This window comes from Rhamphochromis sp. 'chilingali' (genome assembly GCF_963969265.1).
Source record: "Rhamphochromis sp. 'chilingali' genome assembly, chromosome: 2".
NCBI lineage: Eukaryota > Metazoa > Chordata > Actinopteri > Cichliformes > Cichlidae > Rhamphochromis > Rhamphochromis sp. 'chilingali'.
Genome location: NC_137930.1, coordinates 37,021,158 through 37,040,561, shown reverse-complemented (window position 1 = coordinate 37,040,561; position 19,404 = coordinate 37,021,158). Strand labels below are relative to the sequence as shown.

Sequence of the window (19,404 nt, the reverse complement as noted above, 5' to 3'; positions counted from 1 at the left end):
CTATCCATCTGAGGCCTAAGTCATTGTTAGTGACCACATCCATAATCCTAAACGCAACACCGTACAATCAGAATAAGTATTTTTTTTCCCTAAACGTGGCAATCGGGGAATGAAGAAAATACAAAAATTCTAACTTGCACACATCAAAAACTATTTTCTTATTTTTTTTAACTTTTTACTTTTAAGGTTGGGTTCATCATCACTGATGACTTTGACCTCAGAGATGAACTAAACTGTTGTACAATAGCAGCAGGGCATAGAAACAGTACCAAGCTGTGAATATTACATTCATTACATTACATTCACATTTAATAATTGTTTATCATAGATTTTATGATAACCGTTTGTCCTGTGTCACCATCTGAAGAAATCCAGTATTTTTTCTTTTAACTCTTTCCACCATTTTACCAGCTACTTATTTTATCTGCCAAGAAGTAAATATACTGAATATCAATATACAGATAGGTACAGAAGAGGCTGAAGCTTTTTATGAAGTTCCATCAAGAGCATCTCAGCAGCAGATTCAGCCTGTAATTGTCTTCAGCCTGTCTTCACTACTACCAGTTTGCACAAATTTCTACTTCCTGTGTTTAGATTTGGCAGGAGACCTGTGTTACACGTCTTTAGCTTTGCTTCCTGTCATTGCTGTTGTGTTTTTCGTCAAGTATTCAACATTTATGGAAACGGAGCATGTCATGTTCCTGCTAAGAGTGCTAATTTCTACGCTTGCTGTGGTCAAACTTAGACAGATAACCTGCCTACAAGCAGCTCCATCACACGTTGTTAAACTTACAGCTTCACATTTAGTTTTCATACATATTTCCAAACATTTTGAACTATACACTGCTGTATACACCATGTACACTGGAAAATGTAAAAGTGTCAGTCATCCAGTGTTGTCTCTACAACTTCAAGGACTACTATTTCTACTTGTAATGCTACAGATGATGCTGTTTGCATTGCTAACTAGATGTCCTGTCTCCCTCCTCAGAGTTATGCCGATGGGTCTCAGTACATGACGTCACATGACAGCCTTTCACCTCCGTACACCAACTCCAGGGTAACAGGTATGGTGCAAGCTAAATGTGTGTGCATGGGTACATGCATTTGTTTTTATTCATTTATTTTTGCAATTCATTTTTTTCTAGCCATCAGCTTTAGATTCACAGCTTTGTCGGGTCCTGACTGTGTGCGCGTGTGCCTGCGGAGAATTAGTGAAACACTAGCGTACACTGGAGGAGACAGGTCATCTGGCATGCAATTTCTCTCTCTCTTTCCTCTCTTGGCCCGCTGTGTGGAAAAACGCCAGGCAGTGTGTGCTCATTTACCCATGATGCTCTCTGCCTCTGGCTCTCTTCGATGTGGCGCCAGTTGTGAGCAAATGGCCACTGACACAGATAATCTGCCTCTCTCCCTCTCTCTCTCTTCCTCTCACACAGTCACACAGGCATATAATCACTGAAACACACACGTGCAGATGTACTTACACACACACATGCACACACACACTAAACAGAGCTTAATTACCTTTGACTGGATGCATCAAAAATGGAAGATGTTAGCTCTCAGCTATCTGACTCTACCTGCCTTTTTCTGCCACTCTGTCTCTTGTGCTTCTTCTCATTAGTTTTGAGTGAGCTCACACTTGTGATGCACTGAATCTTAAACCCTCCACTCGAAGTGACAGAGTTAAAAAAAAATGTGCTGTTTGTGCATTTTTCTCCTATATTTCTTTGGCTACACATAAAAGATGGGCATAGCTACCATGATGTCTCAAATTGGTTTGTGCATTTTGGAGCTGTGACAATATTTAGACAAGAAGGGTGAGATTAGCTTAGGTAGATCAGTAAGCTTGATTAGCAGGGTACATAGAAATCAAATACTAGAATTTCACTTATCAAAACAAGTACACTCACCTCTGGTCTCTTACTGCAGTTAACCAATAACAAACCAAATATTTGTCAGACAATTACACTAAAATGCTGCACAACAAAAACTCTGACCACATTTCTTAAGAAGGGGGTAAATTGGCTGGTGACACTAAAACTTATTTGGAGCAAGCTGTTAATCTGTAAGGTGGAACAGTGGTGTAGTGGTTACCACAACTGACTTGATACTTGGTTTTGGTTGTTTTTCTTTTTTTTAAATAAGTGCCACATGAAGTGGGTGGGATTGCTCTTGCAATGCCACCTGAGAGTCCAATGACATAATTTATATGCACCTCGATTTTTAAAAAAGCCAGGTCTGATTCTTGTGGAAGAGTTGCTCATATGACTCATCAAATGATGTCACTCCCTAGCTCAGTTGGAAATCTGGCTGACTAGGTCCTAAACAAGTACCGGGTACCAGGTACTGCCACTTAATGGAAGTCCCTTAAACCTGAGAGGAGTTGAGTCAAAATGAGTCAAGTAGGTACTAGTAGAAAAGTGACTTAAGTATTCGTCCTGCGATAAACTGGCAACCTGTCTAGGGTGTACCCTGCCACTTGCCAAGTGATGGGTGGCATAAGCTCCAGGCCCCACGGTGACCCTGAACTGGATAATTGGAAGAAAATGGATAGATGGTCATTTATTTATACTGTAAAGTTGAGCATTTTAAAATGGGAATTTATGGGACTGACCATACCTGTTTTCACATTTTATGAGCAAAGGTATAAGGACACTTAACCAACAAAAGTGTGTTGATTACTTTAATGGCCATATGTGCCCAAAACAGGTGGCAGTAATGTGGTGCTCTAGCAGCCTCCACACGTTGAATTTCATGGTTTCTGCATCATGTCAGAATTTGCTCCCGTTTACCCACAAAAGCATTAGTGAGGTCCAGCTTGATGTTCTGCAGTAAGGCTTGGCTTGTACTCAACGGTGACTAGTGTTGAGCCTAGAGCTTTGTTAGCTCAGTTAAGTTCTTTCACACTAAACTGGGACATCTATATTTTCATGAGTCTGACATTGTGCACAAGGGTACAATCATATAAAAAACAGGAAAAGATCTTCCCTGAACCTATTGTTTAAACATCGCAGTGGAACTAAAGTGCTGAAATTAAACTTGTAAAAGAAAAAAAAAGAGCCCCTTTTGATATTTTTTTAACCGATTTATAAATGTTATAATTTTAGAGGGCATGGAAGTCTGGTTTCAAGTGGTTAATGGATTTTAGACAGATGCGTGAGTGGTGGTTAATTAAAAATGATGACAAACATTTTATTAATTTTGTTCATGTCATTAGGTGGAGTTTAAACTTGCCTAAGCCTCTCGAGGACTCGTGTTAAAGTTTTAATATATGCACGCACAAGTGTTTAAAAGCAAAGTTCACAAAGGGGAGGTTATTAATTAAATCAGCTGAAGCAAAAGTGTAAAAAAACATTTTTATTATCTTATAGAATTATCCGAACCTGGGTGTCGAATGCACCAACAAGGCAAACGAAATGTAAAACTTGAGAGTCGTGGGCCTCATGTTGGAATGATCCATTGTGAGTGCGATGTGTTGTGACAGTGTTGTGATTATTTTATGTATCTGCAGACGCAGAGAGCGAGCAGACAATGCAGAGTCAGAAATGGAAATATTGTATTTCATCGGGCGCACAGGAGCTGCAATTTACTTTGATAATGATAATGCTAAGAGACTGAGACAGCAGGGGATATGGAGCACACACAGTTCTATCATTGCTAAGAGTTTTCTAGAAAACTCCCTCTTTGCTTTCTACCTTTAACAGAACCATTTCTCAGTCAACTGGTCTTGTAAAATTTGATTGTGTTTGATGTTTGTGTTAGCTTTTCTCTGTGTGTGTGTCTTGATGGATATTGCAGTCTTCAGTACCAATACTAAGATATCAATGATGCTGTTTCTCAGCCTGGATGAGAATTAGCAACTCCAACTCTGAGGCCACGGTTCTGATTGGAAAACGTGGATTTCCTGCTCTGGGTTGGGCAGGAGTTCACAAACCTTGGGTCATATTAACACTGGGAAATGAAGGAGCAGGAAATTGACAAGTAGATCAGTGAAACGTTGGCACTGATACGAATGCTGTATCGATCTCTTGCCTTCAGAGATGAGCCTGTGTCGAATTACTGGTTGATCTTTACCCTCACCTATGGATGTGAGTCAATAATGACTGAGGGATAAGACTCATGTTTGGATGTCTTAAAATCAATGTTTTAGCATCATGAGAAGACAAAAAACAGGATGAATTAGAGGAGAAGCTCAACAATCTGGTAACCAGTTCTCAGGAACATCTGCAAATGTATCTTTATGATGGATTGGGGCCAAGGTGTTTCTGTTTAGTTGGCTTGTGGTTGCTTGGCTGTTGCTAGACAGTTACTAACTGCTTGCTTTGGTATGGTTAGGGGGTTGTTGAGGCTTTTTAGGTCAATCTGTTGTTGCTTTGCAGCTGCTATGGCGGGTGATATTTTGCTTTGCTTGTTTTACAGCATTTACTAGCCGCATTGAGAATGTTCTCATCAACTGGTTGGAAGGTAGCGGTTATTGTGCCATATATGAAAATGCTTTCTGCTGCTCATTTAACATAAACCTGACAAAGCCTAGATGAGTTTAAACAATCAATTGTACTGTTTGAAAGCTACTATAAGTATAATAAACTGTCATCTAGTATTCAGTTCAATCAATAGAGGAAAAAGAGCCATGTTGTAATTAGAAATTTGAAAAAAAGCATCTTAAAGATGTAACTGATCAACCCAAATGTACCCTGTGTAATCAGTTAGCTGCTAAACATATAAATTTAAAAGAATCTTAAAAGTAGCTGCGGACTGTGACAGAGCTTCGCATTGCCTCCATTTGGTTGTGCACATGTCGCCAGGGTGTAGTGTCCATCACACCACAGTTTGTTTGAGCGAAGTTCATTCACAGCAAAAAAGTGCTCATGATCAAACGTCACACGATTCACAACAAGGCAATTTATGGCGCAGCTTTGCACCAGCAAAACAACCCCTAAATATTTCATTTATACCATAAACATGATTGTGAGCTTCAATGGTGAGCGACTGCAGCCCATTTAGGTCACCTTCAGGTTCAAGACTCTAAAGAAGAAAGAAACACTTCAGAGTTTAATGAACCAAACCTGAACATGTTGACCCTCCACCCCCCACCCCCACCGCACTTCTCTCCCTCTCTAACCTTGTCTGTCTTTCTTAACCCCCCCCCCCCCAACAGATTAGAGTGATGTTATGCTCTAGATAATCAGCGAAGGGATTAGTGTCATCTCAGCGACCCTGCTAGATTAATCTGCTACCACACACACACACACACACACACACACACGCGCGCGCGTGCACACGAACAGAGTGATCTAGCAATCAGAATAAGATGGTGTGTGTGTGTAAATGTGGACCTTTACTTACATATGTGCACAAATTTTAACGTGTGTGGTTTTATGCCTATTGTGTGTGTGAATTTGTGATGTTGTTTTTTTTATGTAACTGTGTGTTTTTGTAGGTTTGCGGTTGTGTGTGTTTCGATGGTGTGTGTGAGTTGGCAGGTTTACCCTGTCAGTATCTCAGTGTGTGATGTCAGCTTTTGTGTGTGTGTGTGTGTGTGTGTGTGTGTGTGTGCTTTAATGTGGTTAAACGCAGAGGTCTGAACGTTGCTGTGTTCTTTGTGCGATCGAATGACTGCGTGCTTGTACTTGTGTGCGTTTTGATGTGTATGTTCAAGTTCACCTTGTCATACTGTTAGGTCTGTACCTGAGTGTGTGATACTGCTTTTATCTTTATATGTATGTGTAGATGTGTGTGTGATTGAATGTAACCTTGCACTTGTCTGAATGTTTTAATGTGTAGTGTGTGAGTGTGTGTGTATTAATACATGTGTGAATGTGTGTTTTTAAACTGTGTGTGTGGAACTTTGAGGTATTGTGTGAGCGATTCTCAGTTTCATGCATGTAAGTGTGTGTATGTGGTAACACAAAATATGCGCCCGTCTGAATACCTGTGTGTAGCTGCTGTGGCAGAGCAGGTGCACCAACCAACCAACCCCCCCTTCCCAAAATGCACACACACACACACACACACACACACACACACACACACACACACACACACACACACAGACCGACGCACTGTAACTGTCACCTACATAGTAAATGAGGATCTCAGTGGTTTCAGCTTGTAAGCACATTCTGTTCTTTTAGAAACAAACAATCTGATGTAGCTTAATTTTCACTTTTCCTGCTTTTATGCTGTCATGTATGGATATGTTCTCCAATAATTCCTCTGGTCACGTTTGCAGTTTTGGGGGTAAAGCAAAAGAGTTTGTTGTGTATGATCATCTCTGAAATTACTCAAAGTTCAGTGCCTAATCATGTTGAAGAGGATAATCTTGTCTGTCATATTAGCCTTTGTCAGAACAGTAATAATTCATTAAAGTGGATGTATTAGTTATTTTCAGTCATATACTTCTGTCACATACTTTTACAAAAGTGAATATCCACATTACACATTTCCAAATTCCATTATTAGTCCTGTGAGTCCTGTGAAAGACTTCAGACTACTTGAAATGCTCAGTTCCAAGTTCCAGACAGGTTTTTTTCTATTATTTGATCTGTATGACATCATAGAGGTGTGATGCCCCAGTTTGGGGGCTTAGAGTACACTTTTCATCATCTTACAGTACTGTCGTTGCAGCCTTTCCTCGGCTCTCTGTGGTAATGGTACGTATTGATCAGTGGCCATGACAGTTTGCATACTACCAATCATAAAACTGAACTCACAGCCCAGTATTACTTAGTGGTAACTAGCTTTGGTCATAACGCAAATGTTCTGTTTATAAGGTTGGAGAAAGTCAGCTGAGACTGAACAAGTCACTTGAATCAATTAGAAATTGATTTTTCCACTGAAAACGCAAAATCCACAGAGTCAACTTACTGGGTTCTCAATATTAGAGTGTGACTCTTAAAGGGTGACTGAGATGATCCCACAGCTCTACCTGTTGCCACAGAGGCTTCACCCTCATGTTTTTCTAAGTTTCTGGTTGCAAGGGGCAGCCAGATAGATGAAAGAAGACTTACATGGTCAGGGAAGATAAAAGATGTTTTGGATCAATCCAACCTTTTCCAATATCTGCTGACACTAAGAATCAATCCAGTATCATTGTTAAATTAATTAGCAGTTTTCCTCACTGTGAGATTAGGATCCATTCTTTTTGAGTCAAGCTGATGACAACAAGCTATGTTACAGTAAATGCAATAAAAGCTTCCCAACAAGTGTTGACTCGAGCCAACACTCTACCATAACAAGAGTCAAAGTAAAACATCACAGAGAGAGAAAACCCATCATCTTATTGGAGCTTTTCACTTGTGTCAATTCACTTCTGCAAACATATGGGGAACAAAAATACTTCCTCCTTTGTATGTCAGCTCTCACTGTTCAGGATTGAACTGACACCCAATTGAAATATTGTATCAGTGCATTTGGCCTTATTTCAGGCATATCTTTAGGTATGAAACCACAGATAGGAGAAAGAGCAACTTCAAATCCCTAAGAAGATAAAAAATCTCAAGTGGTGCACATCAGCATTTGCAATGCAAATGCTAATTTTAAACTTATTATTTATTACAATAAATTTTACTGAAAAAGACAATTTGACAAAGGGATAAACCTAGCAAAATGTTTGCTGCTCTTCTGTTTCCCAGATTGGGTTTGCATCCAAATCACTTTCCTGTACTGTAACTTCTAAAAAATGCAGCATTCTGCAGCATTAAGCAAAGCTGTATATAAAAAGTTGTTTATAAACCTGGTGAACTTGGCTCCCTCCTCCTCCTCGTGCTGTTTTTGTTGAAATGCAGTGAGTCAGCCGTCTGTCTCACCTCTGTGTGACCTTATTAATGAGTGTTGAGCCATGAGGCTGGACCCCCTCTGAGGAGGTCACATCTGGACACTTTATATAGAAATACATATCTGTCTCTCTCCTCTCGTTCATATTCCTTTAGTCACTCTGTTTCTCGTCTAAATTTGGCAGGCCTCTTGTTTTCTTTTATTTCATTCTCAATTTCTCACTTGATGTGACTTGTTCTTTTTGCCCCTTTCTTTGTCTAAATATATGTATATATGTATTTATGTTTTTGTTTTTAAATATGTAGACAAGGGGACCCCTTTACCTCAGATGGGTGTGGTGCCAAGGTCCGACCCCCACCTCCACCCCAGTCTCCCTGTGCTTAGTCTTGATTTTGTGCTCAGAATGTTAAATACCGATCGGATGTGAAGAACAATTACAATGAGGGGAAAAAGGAAAGGAGGAATAGTGGTGCAAATGGTTGAAGTCACAAAACTCAGACACTGTTTGGGGTTGTAGAACTGCTGCTTATCACTTGACCTATGTGTAAATAAGGTCACATGATGACACCAGCTCTGTAGACTAAATACAGACTAAAGATTTTGCCCTAAAACATGCGTTTTGCTTTATGAAGCGTGTTGTTTTGTTTTTTTATCACAAAAACCATGATTTTCATGATAAAGTGGGACGTGATTTTCCACACCGTCCCTGACCAGTAAGACAAATATGAAAACTTTTTAATCATGTGGTTCTGAGAAGCACCTAAGACTTCAGTGGCAGAGGGAAGAAGATGATGAAAGATTAATAAGAAATGGGTAATCTTCACTTTCGCTGCACATTACCCTGAAATATTGAGGCAATTTTTCTTGTAGCATTCTTCGTTTCCCGCTCTGCCCTCAATCACTTTCTTTCTGTTGTCTCTACTGATTGAAACTGAGCATCCACTGTCTCATTCTTTGAGTATTTTGAAAGGATATCATAAATTGATTAGTGCTGCGCTGACTTCAATGCATTAACACGGACGCACACTGTAAGCCACTGCAGAGTATTTAGTATATTATTGTTTTGAAGGGGCTGTGTATCACATGTAAATTGTCTGTGTAATTAGATCTGACATTGTAATAATAGGTCTCGTCAAGGCGAGAGGGTGGAGAGGGGAAAATGTGAAATGTACACTCTGAAAGGAACGGTTCAGCACTTCAGGGTTCCTGATCATGTGAGGGGGTTGTGTTGAGTATATATTTTGAAAAAACTGTCAGCGTTAAATGTCACATTTTGAAAAGAAGGTAGTCCCGCTGTACGATTACTGCTACGTCCATACTATTACATTTTACAGGCAGGTGGTGGCCGAGCTTGGCAATTAAGCTCTTAATGTCTACCTTCATTTGTTGCCAAAATTTACTCATTTCACAAAGACAAAGACTGTGAGTACCTGGTATTAGGGACATATTTGTGCCATATTTGTGTGGTTCAATAAGTTTGTCAGCATGTCCCCACGAAAAACTGCATGTTGCAACCAAACATCACAGCAAATGTGATAAACACCATAATATGACCTCTATGGCTGTTACTTTTCGTGCTGCAAGAGTAATCTAAATTTATGTGGTTGAAAATGTTGATTTGGAGGTTGATGGCGTGCAAAAACGAAAGTAATCCCATCACCAGTGTTGTAAAATTCGTATTTTCATGATCAAAACTATCGTGTAAGGCATCTTTAGAATATCTTCAACCAGCGGCAATGACTCTACAAAGCTGATCCCTCTGCAGGGCTGTACTGAGGAGCTTTGAGCTAAATGAGACAGATAATGTGCTAACAGAGCTAACCTGGTAATGCTAAGCAAGTATAAAGGTGTAACATACGTCTTTGGGAATGCCAGCAGACTCCCATGTTAAGCATCAGCTATAGTATTGGGCAAATTAGCATTTTGATCTCATGGTGGTGAAAAAGGCAGGCCAAAGTAAGTAAATACAAAACTTGCTACCACCTCATCCGCACCACGAGTGGTGCCTTTCATAAGTTGGTGCTGCATAGAGTGGGACTTCAGGCAACCTTAATAAACAGAAACTAAAGTTCAAAAGTGCAAAATCCACAGAAGGAAAAACAAACTATAAATACAAAACTGCAAAGAAAATTGAAAAGGGAACAGAGAAAGATGAACAAGGGAAGAACCACCGACCACCCAGGAGCATGACAGTTACATTAAACTTATAATAAAAGTCATAAAAAAGTATAGTCACAAAAGTGTCTTTATTATTTTTACCTAACAAGTCCTTCAGTGTAAACAACACAATAAGTTGTTTGCATTGGCAGATATTGACACACACAAGTGTTAATATTGTTCTGATGCTTTGACCATATTGTTCTGATGCTACGACCAATCCATCCACCTTGAACTCCTCGCTACATGGAGCCGTAGAAACATCAACTGATTCCTCTGTCATAGCTTTTACAGGTCAGCAACTAATCTTAAACCCTTAAATTTCAGGCAGGTGGGGGTTATAAGAAATTACTCATTTCTGTTGATTTATTAAACTGGTTTATTGTAACTTTATGTAACCATTTGTTTGCTGTCTCGACACATTATGGAAAGCATATACTGAATACTGAACACACGAAAGGATCGTTGAGAAAAATTCTTCATATTATGTTTGTTATTATGTAAAACCTTATCTTGACCCATCAAGTTTTCAATCTATCTGTGTCCGTGTATTTATCTGTCTGTCCATCCATGCATTTGTCTGTCTTCTCCATCTTCTGTCATCCATCCAGATGAGGCCCCAAGAGACCAAGCTCAGGTCACTCATGTTCCACTGTGTGTGTGTGTGTGTGTGTGTGTGTGCGTGTGTGTGTGTGTGTGTGTCTGTGTGTCTGTGTGTGTGTGTGTGTGTGTGTGTGTGTGTGTGTGTGTGTGTGTGTGTGTGTGTGTGTGTGTGTGTGTGTGTATGCGATTTCTCCTGCCTTTCAGTGTGCGTGGATTTTGTGTGTCCTTTATCTCTGCATGTCTCTACTGCTATGTGTGCGTACAACTCGTGTGTGTGTGTGTGTGTGTGTGTGTGTGTGTGTGTGTGTGTGTGTGTGTGTGTGTGTGTGTGTGTGTGTGTGTGTGTGTGTGTGTGACAGACTGTGAAATGGTGCGTAGTAGCACCTGGGCCCTTCAGTGTTGATTGATCGGCTTGGTCATGTGGAAGAGTCCCATCTGGCCAGCCACGCTACAGTGTGTGTGTGTGTGTGTGTGGCTCAGGGAGAGTGCTTGTTTGTGTGTGAGAGGTGAGAGAGGGAGATAGAGATGTGCAGCATTAAACAGTATGTTTATTGTGAGTGTGAGTGAGAGTGAGAGTGAGCGAGAGAGAGCACTTCAGTTATAACTGTGGCTCCCAGAGGCCAAAGATGAACTGTATTTTATCATCCGAGGGGCTGCATGCACACTGCAAGCCTTAAAGGAAAATGTCCATATTTTTTAGAGTCTGAATCTTCGGTATCACGAATAATGTGTATTATACACAATTGGTGAGAGTTGTCTTAAAGTATGCTTTATAACAACTTTATTTTTCATTTTTCTTTTAACTTTTAGAATAACTTTTTAAAATTTAATTATAGTATTGGGGTGTTTAATAGGGCCTAAATGTATGCCTACTAAGAATAGGCTATTGAATACAAATTAACAAAGACTAATGCTAAGTTACCATAATACGTCAGTATAAGTGGTCACTATAATAAACTGAATGTGAGCGAGCTATGTGTTTTAAAAATCTTTGAGTGTATAAAGTGTTATAGTGTTCTCACACACTCTTTTGGTTGTGATTACAGTTTACTCACAAGCTTACTTACTAGTCAGAACTTTCACATGGAGAGAACATCAGAAGAAAGTCTGAAGTACAAAGAGGAGCTGATGAAGCTACATGTGCTGTGATCAGCTGAGCAAAAAGCCATTAAAATAAAGGAAATGCCCATCAGAGCCTGAAACAACATAGAAAAAAATGAATACAGCAAAGTAATTTAAACCAACTCAGTTAACTACTACATAATAAAGCACAAAACTAAAGCATGTGGAGAGTCAGTATTGTACGATATGCATTAGAACGGGGATGTGTGTACATGTTTGTAACTTAAAGAGGCAGGGAAGCAAGAGAGCAGGAAGTCTCTGACCAGCAAGTACCTGAAACACCTGCACAGGAAAGAAAAGTTGCGAGGAAAGAGGAAATCGAACTTCTAGCATAGATGGATAAAAGTAACACGTCGACAAGGTATTTTTAGCACTATGTGTCACCAATGAAGTCTAAAATGAAAAGCGGATGGGGGGATACGACAGTCGGACTTTCACACAATATTTAAATTGGCACTTTCATTTTAATTTTTTTAATTTTTTTTACATAAAATACGGGTGAATGTTTAATGAATGTTTAACCCTTTAAAGCCGGTCGGAGCGGGCACGCTCTGTTTTGCGTAACTATTTTTAAATCCCGGTAGCACTGCAACCGTGTAAGCTAGCGCAATAAATTTCTTTACATATGAAACCGGAGGAGTTGTACTTACATCTTATGCCATCACCTTGTCCTAAGTCACAGTTTCCTTCCACATATAGCTTTGCAAAAACTGCATAAAAAGCACTTGCAGCAACAAAACCATAATATTCCAGAAACACGCTTTGCCGATCCGATCAGCTGTTCGTAACACTTCCTACGTTGGAATAGACGTTGGAATAACTTTTGCATGTCCGCCATTACCTGCCCGAAACCGGAAGTGACGTCATTTTCGCGGAAATGTAGTTTTTTTTTTTTTACCATCAGGGCCTTATGAGCCTATACTGGTGTTTTTAAAAGTTATCTTTGACTTTATGACTTTCTGTGTCGTTTCTGGGATGCTTAGGACTCATATTGCACTGCTGGAAATAGTTTATTTTGATGCAAAATTTGAATTTGAATTTGAATTTGCAGATGCTGCTTTTTTGCAAATTTGCATTATAATACTTATTTTCGTTTTTCCTGCAGTATATAAAAATTGGTGTATTTCCAAAAATAAATTTCCTGTGGTGGGAAACTATTTTGTGCAACTTTTTTGTATTTACAGTTTTGAGGGATAAGCCTCTTAAATTTCTCTAAGTAGAAATATATGTTAAAAAAGCAAAAACGATTTTCAATTTTTTTGTAGTTTATTGCACTTTTTTGCAATTTATGTAATTACTATGCACTTAATGCAGACATATTATTAAAATCTGGGCTATAATGGTTGTATTGATGTATAGCAACTTGAAATGCTCCCAAAAATGGCTCCACAGCATGTAAAAATATAATATAAGCTCTGGCGGACTTGGTTCTATGGTAGGTCTTAAAGGGTTAATATCAAAAGGCCCAGTCATTAAAAAAAGTCTACTTCTTTAGGCTACTGAGTCTTTAAGCCTAATGTAGCTCATCTGTGGAGACAAGAGGTGAAATGAATGTAAGTAGTTATATTGATGTGGAATCAGGTTGCAAAAAAAATATGTCAGGTATTGGGTTTTCAGCCTTTTTCAACCTTAAATCTTCCTTAAATTACACCTGTATGTCTATGTGCACTGGACACTTCACCCGATGACCTTCGTAAGCTGTCCTTCCGTATCACTAACATCATCATGTATGCCAGACCACCAAAGATGGAGCTCCGTAACATGAATGCACAAATCGGACATGCGTGTGAGATTTAGACCTGCACTATAAAATGGTGTAAATCAGAAATGAATTCATGCGGATTCGCTTCCATTAAACGAACAAGTGTTGGTTAAAGATTAGAGTCGAGAAATCTCAGTTTAAAAATGGAAAACAGAAATAAAGAGAAAAACAGATGCTGAGAAAAACGAAGACGGAGACAGACAGGGAGAGAGACAGAAAAAGAGACAGTGTGTGTTTTCTGAAACGAAGCCAACTGATAATTAATGTCTCTGACATCATGGTGCTCTAATTAAGCCTGGCATTCATTAAGCCAGGAAGGGGGGGGGGGGCGCATTCGTTAGTGGCTTTTTGGAGGGGGGGATTTGTTAAGTCTTCAGTGTTACTGTTTTTAGACAAAAGAGTGAGCGATGGAGGGAACAACAGAAAGAGAGAGGTGAGGAGAGACGTGGACATTAGCACAGGGTCTTCAGGTGAGATGACGCACCTTCTGCCCGCCATATTGGAAGTCACCAGCCTGTGGACTGCTGATTCTCCATGTATTGAACTTGGTTATTTAAGACAGACCTGAACAAAGGCAGTTATTTCTCATCAGAAACTGATCCTCACAGTTCACACCAGATAGATAATAAAGAGATAATCACATCAGCTGTTTCACTGTTAATACATCTCATTAGCTGCAAGTTTTCATCAAAAGTTGATAGAATCCTACTAGTTAGCACTTGGTTAACACTTGCTCAAGTTGATTAGTGCATCACAGACTTGCATGCTTTTAATTAAAAGTAGCAAGTTTCACTCTTAGAACTACAGAATGAGGAATGAGTTTGCAGATCAAACACAAGGTACACCTGAAGCTAAAAATTTGAGCTAATTAATTCTACAAGGACAAGGTGCTACAGCTGAGTGATCAGCTGAGTAAAATAGTTCAAATGGGTGTAACCCACAAGGAATGGTAACTGGACTTGATATAATGTAGAGCTTTTCTAGCCTTCCTGACCACTGAAATCATTGTTACATGACTAGCCACATTCACACAGCACACACATCGATACAGTGCACAGATATTTATCATACACACACATTGATGAATGCATCAAGGGCAATTACTGTTCTATATCTTGGAAAAGGACACTTGGGCATGCAAACCGGGAGAGCCAGGGATCAAACCACTGACCTTCTGATTAATGGGCAACCTGTTCCGTCTCCTGAGCTATAGCCACCATTGCCCCCAGATGGTGGGTCAATATCATGTTAGGTTAAAGGATCTGAAAGAAAAAAGGGGAAAAGGAACCAGAGAATAAGTATATGGGGCGACAGGAGATCAGGTCACATTATTATAGTTAGATAAATGTAGCACTACTCCTTTTTGGTTCGTAAAGACAGTTCTCATCCAAGTCTCATGTCTCATCCAAGATGCTTCTTCAGTCTTGAACTGAAGGACACTGGCCTTCAGATTCAGTTTTGAACTGAAGAAGCCCCATGGATAAGAGATGAAACGTCTTCATGAACCACATAGATGTCCTGATTCTTTCTTTTCAAGCACTCAAAACTGTCATGAAACCTTTGCAGATATAAAACTAATACAGTAAAATGACTAAGGCACTTATGTACTGCATGTGTCTGGACTGAAGCTAAACAGTAAGGGAGACATGAACAAAGGTAAAACACTGAATGAATTGGGCTAGATCTGAAAAGAAAATAGAGCAAATTATAATGAAGGTTATCTTTTTCTTTAGGGGATAAAGGTATAGTGGCTAGAGTAAAGGTAGAGGGTTTAGGTTTGGAAGCTACCCCTAACGGACTAGAGCTAAAGAAATTCAGTATAATAGCAGGGTAGAGGTCAAAGGTCAACAATTAAAGGACTAGATCGAAAAGAGCCAGGAATCAAACACTCTCACGATTAGAAAAAAAAAGAAGTTTTGAGCTGTTCTAGGTGAAGGCAAGCAAAATGACATCTGAAAAACTGACCTCCCTCGTTAACAAATACAAAGCGACTGGAAAAAATGAACGACGTGGAGATAAAGGTTAATGTGGTTGAGGAACAAGAAAGACATAAAAGTAAGAGCAAATGAAGCCAAAAGAAAAGACTGGTTTTGAAGCAGGGAGAATGAGGGAATACAATGGCATTCATGAAAGGAAGTGTAAGAGATAATAAAAGCAGTTAGTGAAAAACAGGGATGGAGTGACATGGAGAAGAAGGGAAAAAGGGGCAAAATGAAAAGTAAAGTTTGGGATCCCTATCCATTTTTTTGATCGGAGGATTTTCTGATAGCTAATTAGGCATGGAGGGCCAACCATCGACAGCTGCATTCATCATCATAAAACGTAATAATTAATGACATTCCAACAAAGAAAAATATGCAAATGAGCTCTCCTCATTAGCATTTTCATATTCAGCTCCCATAATGCTTTTGCTGACAAGGTTGTAATTAATGAAAATTCATGTCTCTTAGCCGAGGTCTAGATTGGATCGCATTCATTCGCAATCCCCCAAACGAATAGTGGAGAGAGAGAGAGAGAGAGAACGGGAGAGGAAGAGGAAAAAAAACGCGACGGGGATCACTGCCAAGTTTTTAGTGAGACGAGCGGGAGGGGCGGGAGACAGAGCGAGCGAGAGAGAGAGAGGGGGTGAGACAAGAAAAGAGTTAGAGAGAGGGAGGAAAATGGAGATGGAGGAAGGCAGATGGCGAGAGATGAAAGGAAGACAGGCAGCAAGAGATACAGAGAGAGCTCGAACGACAGAGTGAAATAGAGAGAGGCCAGTGTTGATGCAGAAAGTTACAGGGAAGCATGCAGAGTGACATGAATGGAGAACCAGGCAATGAAAGAAAGCATGTAAGAGAGAAAAATATGAATGGAGGGAGACAAAGGTTGAAGGAAAGGGAAACAATGGGGTGGACAGGTCAGCACTAGAAGAACTTTACACTTTCTTTTGGAGAAGATTTGTAGGACTTGTCAGCATTTCTATCCCCACATATTGAAACAGTGTCCCACATTTTGATTGGCTGTAGTTTAGAAAAGTCCAAATTTTGTTTTATTTTTTTAAGTCGGCCTTTTTTCAGTTTTTTTCAAAAGGCTTTAACAAATAAAAGTCACACCGAAGGCACAAACTACACAGGTCTGGGTGAAACTGGCGGAACGTGATTCTTAGAGTTTTGATCTAGAAAAGAGGAGTGCCACTCACAGAAACTGGTTACGGAGCAGATGAATCCCCACAGAAACCCAAATGATCACTACACAACGTAGCAACTGTAGTAGACGTTAACAACAGTTTAAAATGAAAATATATGATGTTAAGAAAAGCAACAGAAATACCTTTTGCGCCACATTCAGTGGATCTGGTTGTCCTACTATGGCTGGAAATGCACTGACATTTTCACAGCACTTTTCTAGTTTTACTATCCATCTCACTTCTGCTCCCACGGCTAACTGGGAAGGCCTCGCTGTGAGGCCATAGTGCTAAAGCTGCACCAACTATGCAGATGGTGATGGCTGAATTACTTTAAAACTAAATTCTCAGATGATTTCTAAAGTCCCCCCTTTTTCCCCATGACTTCTGAGCAGACTCGTGGCAGACTTCATATCCGGATTGATTTTTTTTATCTCACTTTCACATCATTTTTTCAGTTGGTGGATTCCTTGTCTAAATTTTGTGCAACTTTTACTTGTTTGATCTTTGATCTGGTTGAATGGTGGTCTGTGGGCGGCAGCATTACACCTGCACTGGCGTTGAACCAAGAAGAAGCAAGTCTAACAATATCTTTAATTCACGAAAGAAAGAAAAGAAAAAAACAATTTTAACTCCATCTTTAACTTTAGCCTGTAATTTGTCAGCCTTGTTTTGGAGGATTGTAAGTCACTAAATCTAAATGACTTGAACATGATGAATTGTGTGTCACAGACAAAGAGAGAGGCAGACACTCCCTCTGGGGACTGCTGCTGTACACCTGTGAAAACGTAAAGTCAGAGCTTCACCAGGAGCTTATCACTCCAAGTGTGTGTGTGAGAAAGAGAGATGATGCTGACAGATAACAGTATCTGCGGTTTGGCACCTGAACACAGCTAATAGTGATATTTTGCTCTTCACTCGGCGACGGCAGCAGCAGCTCGTTATTGTCTTCAACCCGTGTAATAACAATATTCAACAACATGATGTCAGTTTAATCTGCAGGTTCTGTTCTGGAGGTTTTTGTGGTAATTATGTGGCCGTTGTCTACATCCGTGTAAGAAACCCCCTCTGTGCTTGTTCAGGTTTTGGTCTTGTCTGTACTGGTTGATGATATCATTGGTTTCACACTCGATCGGTCAAGTCAGTTACAAGTGAATTCACAGTGAACTAAAGGCTTTTGTTGTGGACTTAGTTCTGATGCAGTTCAATTTTAAAAACAAAAATATGGGTTTTCCCACTATTTAAAAGCTGTCACGTGTGCATCTGTGCAGCTTTAAAGAAGGTCTAATATTTTATAAAGGAAGGACAGAAGGAAAGAAAACTGTTTGGCTTCATTTTTCATGATTTGCAAGTTTTTGGCGCTTCCTCACTCAAAGGCGTAGAGGTGAACACACCTGTAATTAATGATCAACTAATGGCAAAATGTCCTATTTTGTTAAGTTAGCCCCCAGGAATAAGTAAATAATGGCAACTGTTCTCACATTTGTAAAGCTTAGTGTTATATATATACGTTTTTTTCTTACAGTTAACTGAAACGCATTTGTGGTCATTATTGTGACTGTTTTTGAAAAGTTAGCTAAATTTTCCATTCCTATTTTATTGACATACGTGCCACCCAAACGTTGTGTTGAAGTCACTAGTCTCTACATTTTTAATATTGCCTGTATTTACTTTTAAAGCACTTTTATTTTTATATTTTCAATATTATTGTAATATGAAATCTTTCTCGTGGCGATTGCAGTTACAAAGATGATCCATGATGAACTGTGATCTACTATCACAGGCTATCCTGCAACTCCCTCACTTGAAACTTACCCGTGTGTCACAGTAAGATGCTTGGATATACAGTGGGGCAAAAAAGTATTTAGTCAGCCACCGATTGTGCAAGTTCCCCCACCTAAAATGATGACAGAGGTCAGTAATTTGCACCAGAGGTACACTTCAACTGTGAGAGACAGAATGTGAAAAAAAAATCCATGAATCCACATGGTAGGATTTGTAAAGAATTTATTCGTAAATCAGGGTGGAAAATAAGTATTTGGTCAATAACAAAAATACAACTCAATACTTTGTAACATAACCTTTGTTGGCAATAACAGAGGTCAAACGTTTACTATAGGTCTTTACCAGGTTTGCACACACAGTAGCTGGTATTTTGGCCAAGTCCTCCATGCAGATCTTCTCGAGAGCAGTGATGTTTTGGGGCTGTCGCCGAGCAACACGGACTTTCAACTCCCGCCACAGATTTTCTATGGGGTTGAGGTCTGGAGACTGGCTAGGCCACTCCAGGACTTTCAAATGCTTCTTACGGAGCCACTCCTTTGTTGCCCGGGCGGTGTGTTTTGGATCATTGTCATGTTGGAAGACCCAGCCTCGTTTCATCTTCAAAGTTCTCACTGATGGAAGGAGGTTTTGGCTCAAAATCTCACGATACATGGCCCCATTCATTCTGTCCTTAACACGGATCAGTCGTCCTGTCCCCTTGGCAGAAAAACAGCCCCATAGCATGATGTTTCCACCCCCATGCTTCACAGTAGGTATGGTGTTCTTGGGATGCAACTCAGTATTCTTCTTCCTCCAAACACGACGAGTTGAGTTTATACCAAAAAGTTCTACTTTGGTTTCATCTGACCACATGACATTCTCCCAATCCTCTGCTGTATCATCCATGTGCTCTCTGGCAAACTTCAGACGGGCCTGGACATGCACTGGCTTCAGCAGCGGAACACGTCTGGCACTGCGGGATTTGATTCCCTGCCGTTGTAGTGTGTTACTGATGGTGACCTTTGTTACTTTGGTCCCAGCTCTCTGC

At 39.9% G+C, this 19,404-nt stretch overlaps 1 protein-coding gene across 2 annotated transcripts in view; it reads left to right on the top strand.

Moving 5' to 3' along the window:
* tcf4 (transcription factor 4) overlaps nucleotides 1-19,404 on the top strand; it is a 257,661-nt gene that overhangs the window by 75,021 nt on the left and 163,236 nt on the right. For both annotated transcript variants that reach the window (XM_080867581.1, XM_080867580.1), the window contains exon 6: nucleotides 992-1,067. In XM_080867581.1, coding sequence (XP_080723707.1) covers nucleotides 992-1,067 — 76 coding nt within the window. The remainder of the gene's footprint in view (nucleotides 1-991; nucleotides 1,068-19,404) is intronic.